Source organism: Propithecus coquereli, unplaced genomic scaffold, assembly GCF_000956105.1.
Source record: "Propithecus coquereli isolate 6110/MARCELLA unplaced genomic scaffold, Pcoq_1.0 Scaffold202, whole genome shotgun sequence".
NCBI classification, from domain to species: Eukaryota; Metazoa; Chordata; class Mammalia; order Primates; family Indriidae; genus Propithecus; species Propithecus coquereli.
In genome coordinates, this window is record NW_012145190.1 from 3580577 (window position 1) to 3590891 (window position 10315).

The 10315-nt window shown below is 38.3% G+C and overlaps 2 protein-coding genes across 2 annotated transcripts; one reads left to right on the top strand and one right to left on the bottom strand.

Annotated features, from left to right (window-relative positions):
* Positions 1-82: 82 nt before the first annotated feature.
* LOC105810036 (olfactory receptor 2G3-like) lies at positions 83-1018 on the top strand. The gene has a single exon (XM_012643944.1). The coding sequence runs from the start codon at positions 83-85 to the stop codon at positions 1016-1018; it is 936 nt and encodes a 311-aa protein (XP_012499398.1).
* A 7011-nt stretch (positions 1019-8029) lies between these two features.
* On the bottom strand, positions 8030-8959 carry LOC105810035 (olfactory receptor 1019). The gene has a single exon (XM_012643943.1). The coding sequence runs from the start codon at positions 8957-8959 to the stop codon at positions 8030-8032; it is 930 nt and encodes a 309-aa protein (XP_012499397.1).
* Positions 8960-10315: the final 1356 nt, after the last annotated feature.

Consider the following 10315-nt stretch of genomic DNA (forward strand, 5'->3'; position numbering starts at 1 on the left):
TCAGAAACTCTGACATAATAGGACATTTGATTTTGTCTTCAAGTGAGTGAATAATTATATGAGAGGAAGGTGACCTGAAGAAATGGATTCCATGAAAACAAACTTCACTGTGACTGAATTTGTGTTCCTGGGTCTCTCATCTCAGCCAAAGATGCAGCTTATTCTTTTTGTTATGTTCTTATTCTTTTATTTATTAACAGTATCTGGGAATATTATCATCATTACTATTATCCAGATAGAACCCCATCTCCAAACCCCCATGTACTTCTTCCTCACTAATTTATCCTTCCTGGACATTTGCTACACGTCCACCAATGTCCCCCAAATGCTGTCCAACATGGTGGGGAAAAAGAATACCATCCCATTCTCTGGCTGTGCTACTCAGATGTACTTCTCCCTCTCCTTTGGAATGATTGAATGTGTTCTCCTTGGTGTCATGGCTTATGACAGATATGTAGCCATTTGCCATCCTCTTCATTATATTGTCATTATGGATCGTAACACCTGTGTCCAACTGGCAGTCATTTCCTGGTCCAGTAGTTTCCTGAGTTCCATGGTTATCAATGTCCTCACCTTGAGTTTGCCCTACTGTGGGCCCAATACCCTGAATCACTTTTTCTGTGAGGTACCTTCTGTCCTGAGACTGGCTTGCACGGATACCTCACTCACTGAACTCATTGTTTTTATCTTCAGTATCATCATCGTCTTCATCCCCTTCCTACTCATTGTCGTTTCGTATGCCCGGATCCTTCAGTCTGTTCTCAGGATGCAGTCAGCCTCTGGCAGGTACAAGACACTATCCACCTGTGTCTCCCACTTGACAGTGGTGGCCTTATTTTATGGGACTGCCATCTTCATGTACATGAGACCTCAGTCGAAGTCCTCCTGGGCTGGAGGCAAGATCACTGCAGTGTTCTACACAGTGGTCACACCCATGCTCAACCCCCTGATTTACAGCCTAAGGAACCAGGATGTGAAAAGAGCTTTAAGAAGAGCTATTGCAAAACAGAGGACATGAGAGCTGTCAACGGGACACTAACCTTCGCTGTCAGTTCCCTTCTGAATATGAAGTTGGAGGGTAAAAAAATGGCCTGAGGAGTCAATATCTGTCCTGCCACTCATAAAAGACACATAAATCCAGGGGCAAACTCAACAGAAAAAATTATTTCCTCCAGGGTCACAAGCAGAGCTATAATGTGTTAAAACAACTCCCTTCATTGAATGGCTATTTCTTTTTTTTTATTTCGGCATATTGCAAGGGTACAAATGTTTAGGTTACATGTATTGCCCTTGCCCCATCCGAGTCAGAACTTCAAGCGTGTCCATCCCCCAGATGGAGCGCACCACACCCATTAGGTGTGTATATACCCATCCTCTCCTCCCCCCTCCCATCTGTCCAGCACCAGATGAATGTTATTACTACATGTGAACTGAAGTGTTGATAAGTTAATAAAATGGCTATTATTTTATTATTCACTGAAGAAAAAACTTATTTCTTTAAAATCGCAGTCTAACAAAAATAAATAAATAAAACCACAGGCTATCTGAAATTAATTGTTGGACACTGTATCAGTAAGATAAAAGACAGTTCTTCTGCCTATGTTTATTTTTTATTTACTTTTCTTTCCTTATATCTTTATTCTATAAGCTATTTTCTTTTTTTTATTTCAGAATATCATGGGGATACAAATGTTTGGTTACATATATTGCCTTTGCCCTGCCAAAGTCAGAGCTATAAGCATGTCCATCCCCCAGATGGTGTGCACTGCACCCATTAGATGTGAATATAATGAAACTATATTTAAAATGGGAAGAAGAAAATTATAATTTCAAGCTTCTAATTTAGCTATGACTGTGGGAAGTCATCTCTTTTCTATGGGCCTTCTTTTAAAAATGAGACGGTTGTCTAAATATCTATCTATGTGTCTGTCAACATCATCATCATATCTATTATCTCTGAACATAGGTTTACCATAAACTTGGCAAAATTTATTCTGAAATGGCTTTTTAATTTTAATTTTTTGGACATGGTTTGTTTATTTTAAGAATGATAATGCAATGATGAAAGGTTTTAATATCATGACTATTGGTATAGAGTATATAATAACTACTACTATCATACACCATGTTACCATTTTTCCTAATGTATATCTTTTCCCTTGAAACATGAAAACATTACTTAGTATCACAATTATAAAGTATGAGGATTATACAATGTTAAAGGGGAATTATTAATAGTTTCATGATGGTATTATCATGCCTCACTGATATAACTCTTTCAACATAACCTGAAAATCTGAAATGCTTCCTGGGTGCCATGTCCCATTTTGCCTCTTTCCTTCTATCTATTAATGTTATAGTGACTTCTCTAGCCCGCTTGGCCTTGCAAAGATTTAGCTCACCATAGTCATAGAAATTTGTGGCTCTTTCAACGGGTGCTTCATAACATAATTTTGTATAAATCCTGAATATGAATCTAATTAAATCACCAGACTAAAGATAGCCATGAATCTAGTCCTTTATAGAAGTTCCCCAAACTTCTTCCCCAATTCTCATCATGTATGCCACTTTCTATAGTGCTACACATGACTCTATAGAATACTGGAGTAGGAATCAGGAGAAACTAGCTCTAATTTCAGCTCTACTATTGAGAAGCTAAGAGCACATTGGCATGCCATTTAAACTTTCATAACTCCAGTTCATCAGCTGAAGAAATAGGTTACTAATACTCTCCTATGAATCTTAAAGAGCTCATACATATCTCTGGTAGATTTTCTGAGACCCAGAATGGGATCTAGGTTTCAGTAGTTCTTCTCTAGCCCAAAAAGGTGTGGTCATTCATTTGTTCAATGAACATTTGTTGCTCACTTCATACATTCCAGGACTTGAGGATAAAAAAGGAGCCTTCCGTAAAGTCTCACAGTCTACCAAGGGAGTTGTCATATTAAGGTATATATGTTTTAGTGTTATAGCAGAATTGCATGGACAGTACTTCTCTAGAACATGGGAGAGCCACCATTTATTAAAACTAGACATCTTTAAATACACTACATCAGTTTTTCATATATTTTAATATATAAACTAGAGAGTTTTGTGAGTAAAGTTTAGCACTACTGATACCTCCTTCAGGACAATAGGCAAAAATCAAAACTGTCTGAGGCAAGAGGGACAACTCGCTACAATAACATTAGTCTTCTTAGTCCTCAGAGCAACCCCATGATGTAGGTGTCATTGGCACCATTTTACAGATGAGAAAACATTGGAGGGTGAGTCCATGAATGATTTATAGAATCACTGATTCTATAAATTGATTGATTTGTGATATGAAACAGAAGTAGGCATGTTCCAGGTGGGTCTGTGGATTTTGGAGCAAAAAGATTAGCATAAGCAAAAGTATACACAGGGGAAATTCACGGTATACTTAGTTCAGTGTGACTTGAACTTCTAGAAAGTGAGATATGGAAGGGAATGGCTGGGGATGAAGCTGAAAATGTTGAATTTCATATTTCACCTGTGGCTGTCATTCATGGTGTTGCTTCATCATAGGCTCTGGTCTAGTCTCCTAAAGTCAGGTCTGATGAAGGAGTTTGTTGTCCTCATTAACACTTGACATAACAGAGTTAAACACACAGGTACCAACACGGCTGCTTCCACAGTCCCTCTTGTGGCTGCACAGTTTTGTAGTGCATGTAGCTGCTTAAAGCAGTGCAGCCAAAAACGTTTCTTATTACTTGTTTCTTCACACAAATATTCTTTAAGTGTCTATTATAAGTTTATCATTGTGATAGGAAAAACCCAGATGCATCTTATATAGTGCCTTCCTTCAAAACGTTTACACGTGATTATAATACTCACATACACACAACCATAAGTTACAAATTGAGGGATTTTACTGTTCAGAAGAGAGGGTTTTCTACCAGCCCAGTAGATTGGAGAAAGAAGAATTTCTGAGGAATGGTATACAAGCTGGTCTTTAAAGGAAGAGAAGAGTTTGGACATCCTGAATCATGAAGTTGGGACTGTCAAAGAAGAATGAAGCAGAGGATGCGGAAGTAGTGGATGAGGATGAGCAGGGAGAAATAATACCAAACAGATAGTTTAGAAAAAAATTCTGAAATACCAAGAAAAGGACTTCGGTGATTTTATAGCTCCTAAGTTAGGGAACAGGGCTATTTGTGGGATAGTTTGGGAAACTGAGACCCTAATAATTTCAGATATCCTCTCCAATGTAGAGATTGAAGGCAGGAACTTCAGACTAAATTCTTACCTTGGGATAAAACCAGACATGGGGCTAAATGTAAGAGTTCTATGCAAGTCCCATTGAGAAGAGTACACCATCTGTGCCTCTAAACCTGATTCAAGTTGCCAGAGTCTATTCAGATTTATAATACCAGCCTAATGGCTAAGTTGCTGTACTTGTTTCCTGAAAGTTTGCTCTGCTAATGGATACATGACAGAAATATCTGCTCCCCAAGTGATAAACTCCCACATACTTAAATTGGTGTCAGATCAGTGCACTACATTTCAGTTTTAGCACCAAACCCACCCACTGGTTACCCAGCTCAAATGGCCCATGGACATGCCACATTGTTTCCAGCCTCTGCCTGTATTTACTGTTTTCTCCCTCTGGGATTCTCTACCTCATTTTCTTCTTTCTTTAATTTTTGGTCCTTGATTTAAAGACAACTGAAACGCCCCCTTCTCCATAAAGCCTACCCTATCTCCCAAGAGGATGTGCTGTCTTTTTAGTATGAGTTACCAAAGCACTTTGCAATTCTCCCCCTTTTTTTTTTCTTTTTGGCACTTGTTATTTTTTCCTGTGATACAGATGGAAACAGGTGGCTACAGGTGGAAACTCCATGTGGTAAAATATATATATCTTATATTGTCCACCAGGTTTTAAGCACAGACTGTTTAGAAAATTCTCACCTGACATCATAAAGCTGAACAGTAGAGGAAGCAGAATTCAATCTCAGTTTTATCTCACTCTGACATCTCTGCTCTTAACCATTTCTGCATCAGTTTTTGCCTTCAGAGCCCCTAGTACAGTGACTATCAACTCTTTGTTGATTTAAGGAAACATAAATTCATATGATTATGCAGCCTGTTACAGAGAACATGATTGACAGGTTTACCATTGTTTGATTTTATTACTGGAAAAGTTTTTTAATATATGAAAGAGAAATCACGAGTTTTCAAACACAAAGAATTTATTGATCTCTTATTTGGGCAAACTAATAGGACAGATAAGGTATAAAAATAGTCCTCCTTTTATTGATGAAGAGACTGAAGATCAGAGACATTAAAGGATTTATTTAAGACAATAATTGGTGGAACTGGGACTAAGACCAAGATAATCTAACTTTTATCCATTTTTATCTTGTCATGTTAAGTTTATGTCAATACTTCTACTAACAACTCATGGAAAATAAAACATTTAGTTCCCTTACTTTATTATATCACATTGATGTCGTAATTACATGTACTTAAGATAAATTGAAGGAAAAATAGGAGGAATTAATGTTTATTAAGCATTTTTATGTGACAGATATTTTATAGAGACTACAGCATACCCTTTGAGAAATGCTAAAAGGTGAGCATTATTATTCCCATTGGTGGATGAAGAAATCAAGGCTTAGAGAGATAAGTTAATTGCCCAAAATCACATAGCTAGAAAACAGCAGAACCTATGTGAGAAATCCTTCCTAAGCAGTCCAAGACATGAAGGTTTGTCAGCAAGTGCAGCCATGGATCCATTTTTCATTCTATCACTTAACTTTGATAAGTCTGTTGAGATATCTGAGATTTATTTTTATCCTTTTTAAAATGAGGACAGTGCCTATCTCTGATGATTGCTGTAAAACCTTAATGAGCTTTAAAGTGCTTTGTTTATTGAGTGAATACAGGAAACAAGAATAAAAGGTAATCCTTCAGCAACAAGGAGACTGATTAGAAATTTAGAAATGGAATTCAAAGATCTTCCTAAGTCTAAGGCAACTGCTTTTTCAATTATAACATACATGAATATTTTAGTTAACGGGATAGGAAAGTCCTATTTTTTAAAATTTCACACAACATATGTGATTTACGCATTTAAGTATAAAGAAAGAAACAGAAAGATACATCTCTGGACTGTTTCTGGATTGTCCAATCTACCTGTGTCCATTAGCCAAAGGCTGTTCTTTCTGCATATATGACACCAACGATATGTTTTAGAAATTCACCATATAGCTGAGTAATTTTATACCAGATCAGTTCCAACTCAAGTACAAAGACACTGATAGGAAGCCCAGTAAATCCTGAGTCTATTATGCCTAAAAGTACTAGGTGCCTTTCATGGCGAATGAGGCAGCTCTTCACTTTAGGACAACCATTGTGTTTCCCCCGCCTTTAACTACATTGCACTGGAGGAAGCGTTGAGATAAAGTGATTAATGATTGTAAGTATTTGAAACTGATAGTGTGATGAAATTTCAACACATCTAAGAAAAAAAGGTTTTCCCAGATTTCAATCTGCTACCTTTACTTGTTGCTGCTACCTGACATTCTTGTTTTTAATTGAAGATTTTCAGCATTCAGAACATGTAAAGAGGAATTATATTCTCTTCTCTTGCCAGTCATTGATACATCAGGGTTAATGAGACTGTTGTTTATTTGTTTGTTTTCTTTTGAGACAGGGTCTCCCTCTATTGCCTAGGGTGGAGTGCAATGGCATCATCACGGCTTGCTGCAACCTCAAACTCCTGGGCTCACATGAGCCTCCTGCTTCAACCTCCTGAGTAGCTAGGACTACAGACAGCATGAACATACCCAGCTAATTTTTCTATTTTTTTGTGGAGAGAGAGTCTCATTATGTTGCTCAGGCTTGTCTTGAACTCCTGGCCTCAAGCACTCCTCCTGCCTCCAGCTTCCCAATGTGCTAGGATTACAGGCATGAGTCATTGTGTTCAGCCAGTGAGACTGTTCTTTAGTAAGGGCCTGGGCAAGTTGGTGGAAGGCATGGAGACCCATGGCACCTGAGGAAAGGCTGGGTTCTAATTACTGTTAGAAAAGAGAAAAATATTTTAGATGGAAGCTGGTAAACTAATCTTGTAGACATTACAATCTTGCTAAAATTAGCCTTATGAGTTGCTCCAAACTATATCTTTCTTACAGTCCCAGAGTTCTAGGGTTTCTCTGAGTGTCGAAAGGAAGCCAATACAGGAACCTGACAGGACTTAGATTGCCCATCCCTTTTGAATGTTAGGCAGAGAAAATCAAATGGATCCAGTAAATATTAGGTAAAACCAACCTCTTGACTAAAGGGAAACCCGAGGACGGACAAAATGGGTCCTGTCAATGCTCACAGAACTAGTTAGCAGCAGAGCCTAAGCCCCCAGCTCTTCTTCTTGGACTTTGCATCGTTGCTGATTTTGTTATGTGTGGCAACATATTCAGAGAGATGATACAGTAACTGAAAAACAAACCCCTTGTTGTCAACATGTGTTTTATGTTTATGCCGTGTGGAATCTGGCACACACCTAGCACTTGTAAGTTTGTACTAAAGATATGAGTGAGTGGATCTCAGACCGAGTTAAGTCATCCTCCACACCAGCCCCTTCCCCCATATTTTAACGGCATTTTCTCTGACTTCTTTTCAGAGTAGAAACATTTTTAACATTTGAATTTGGAAATCCTTATGACACTGAAAAAAAATTTGCTTTAAAGTGATTGACTCTTTCCCCTATCAAATCTTGACCCAAATTCTAATCAATATTGAGTTTCCAATCAATATATAAACAAACTTTAAAAAAAAAAGCGAGTGCATCTTGCTCAGTGTGTCTTTCAAAAATATTAATTGAATTTATATTCCTTCCAGGTTGTAGAGTTGAGGGTTATAGAAATTCAGAATTTAAGATTCACTCAGCAAGGAGATGGTAACTTGCGTAGTATTTACTTGAAAGTTATTTGCATCTTTCATCTCCTGCCATCATCCTTTTGTCACTATCATTTTCTTGTGGTAAAAACAGATTTTCATTTTTTAATTATTATTAAGATTTTTTCCCAATTAGTTTTTGGAAAGCAGCTTTTACATCCTTATTCCGCAAACTGTAAATCAAGGGATTCAACATGGGGATGATGACAGTATAGAACACAGAAGCCCACTTGTCTTGGTCCAGGGAGTAGCTGGATGTTGGCCTCAGGTACATAAACATGACTGTGCCATAGAAAAGGGTGACACCAGTCAGGTGAGACCCACAGGTGGAGAAAGCCTTTAGGCGGCCTTCACCTGAGCGTATTCTGATGATAGCAAAGAGAATGAAGGCATAGGAGATGAAGATGATGAGTATGGTGCTGAATTCAATGAAGCCACACAGACTAAAGAGCAAGATCTCACTGAGGTAGGTGTCTGAGCAAGAGAGGGCCAATAGCGGTGGAATTTCACAGAAGAAATGGTTGATGATATTGGAACCACAGTAACTCAGGCTGAAGGTGAGGGAGGTGTGGGCTATTAAACTCACTAGACCAGCCAGGTAAGAGCCAAGCATGAGAGCCAAGCAGACCCGCTTGGACATGAGAGTGCTGTAGTGGAGGGGCCGGCAGATGGCCACGAAACGATCATAGGCCATGGCAGCCAGGACATAGCACTCGGCGTCCACAAAACCTACAAAGAAAGCAAACTGGGAAGCACAGCTGGAGAAGGAAATAACTTTGTGCTTTGTTAGGAAGTCAGCCAGCATCCTGGGGGCAATGGCCGTGGAGTAGCCCAGATCAACAAAGGAGAGGTTGCAGAGGAAAAAATACATGGGAGTGTGAAGCTGAGTGTCTGCTACAATCAGGATAATCATACCCACATTCCCCACTACGTTGATCAGGTAGACAACGAGGAAGACCGCAAAGAAGATGATCTGTAGCTGAGGGTCCTGCGTGATGCCCATAAAGATAAACTCAGTCACCACTGAGTGGTTTTCTTTATCCATTGCTCTAATCGTATGTGTACTTGGGTTTGGTTTACTGATGAGTGTAGTAAATTCACTGTCGCTGAAAATATTCAAACTAAAGATAAGGAATCATATGCCAGAGATATTGTAAAAGATAGATATATTTCTGCCGTAAATGAAGGCTTTGTTTAGAGTTGATTCTTAAAAGTCCTTCCACTAATTAGATTCTATGACCAGTAGGATAACTCCTCTGCTCATGCCCAATTACAACAGGAGAAGACGTTAGCTTCTAGGGAATGGCAAGTTCCGCTTCTTCAATGACCTTGGTGCTCTGAAGTCATTCATCATAGGGTACCAGATATTTTGACCTGGTCTGTAAAATTATGCATCACATTAATCAGTAAAGAAAAGCAGTTTTGAGAGTTCCTTCATTCTTTCTAAAACAGAGCAAATATAAATGAAGATAAACATTAATTTTCATTGCAGGTGGGCATAGATAAGAAAATGAATGACCCAAGGATCTCAAAGTATAACACATCACATACACATAAAGAAAGTAAAATACTTAGAGCAGAAGATCAGAAATATAAGAAAAGGAGTAGAAAATAATAACTTTCTAAAATCCAGAAGTTACTGAGTATTTACTATGTGCCATAATTTATTGAGTGCTTTAAATGTGTTACATAATTTCATCCTCACAACAACTCTGTAAAGTAGGTACCATTACTACTCCCATCTTATATCTGAAAAGAACAAGGCTAGATATTAAGCAACCTTAACAAAGTCAACAGCCAGTAAATAACACAGCAGGGTCTGTCTGACTCTAGAATCCATTTCACTTTATTGTCTTCTGGTGTATATGAGATTTGATGGAGTTTAAAGCTCTATTTTTGCACCTGCCTTTGTTTTTCTTGCCCTGTCAATCATGGGCACAGAATTAGTCCTTTGGTTTCCCTGATCTTAAGAAGCATTCGGGTTGAGACATGGGGCATAATTAGGGTGAAGATGCAGCTGTGTCTTTGGACAATTTTATTCCCTAACCAGGAGCTATTGCATAGTTCAGCTCAGAGTTAAGATTCAAAGATCCCTCACTCAGAGGGAATAAAATTTTGTCCAACTCAGTGGTCACATAGGAGCATCCTTTTGTTAGGCTTTTATCTCTTTTGTTGGATGAATATCTGATCAGTTGCACAATTTTAAGAGGGTAGTGGGTAAAACCAAATTCAATCAAACCAAACTAAAATAAAATACAAAGTAATTTAGAAATAAGTAGCTGAGTAGTACTTCATGGTATACATATATCACATTTGATTAGTCTACTAAAAAAACGGTGACCTAGCACCTCTTCTATTATCCTGGATAGAGCTGGAGCCCATTCTACTAAGTGAAGTATCA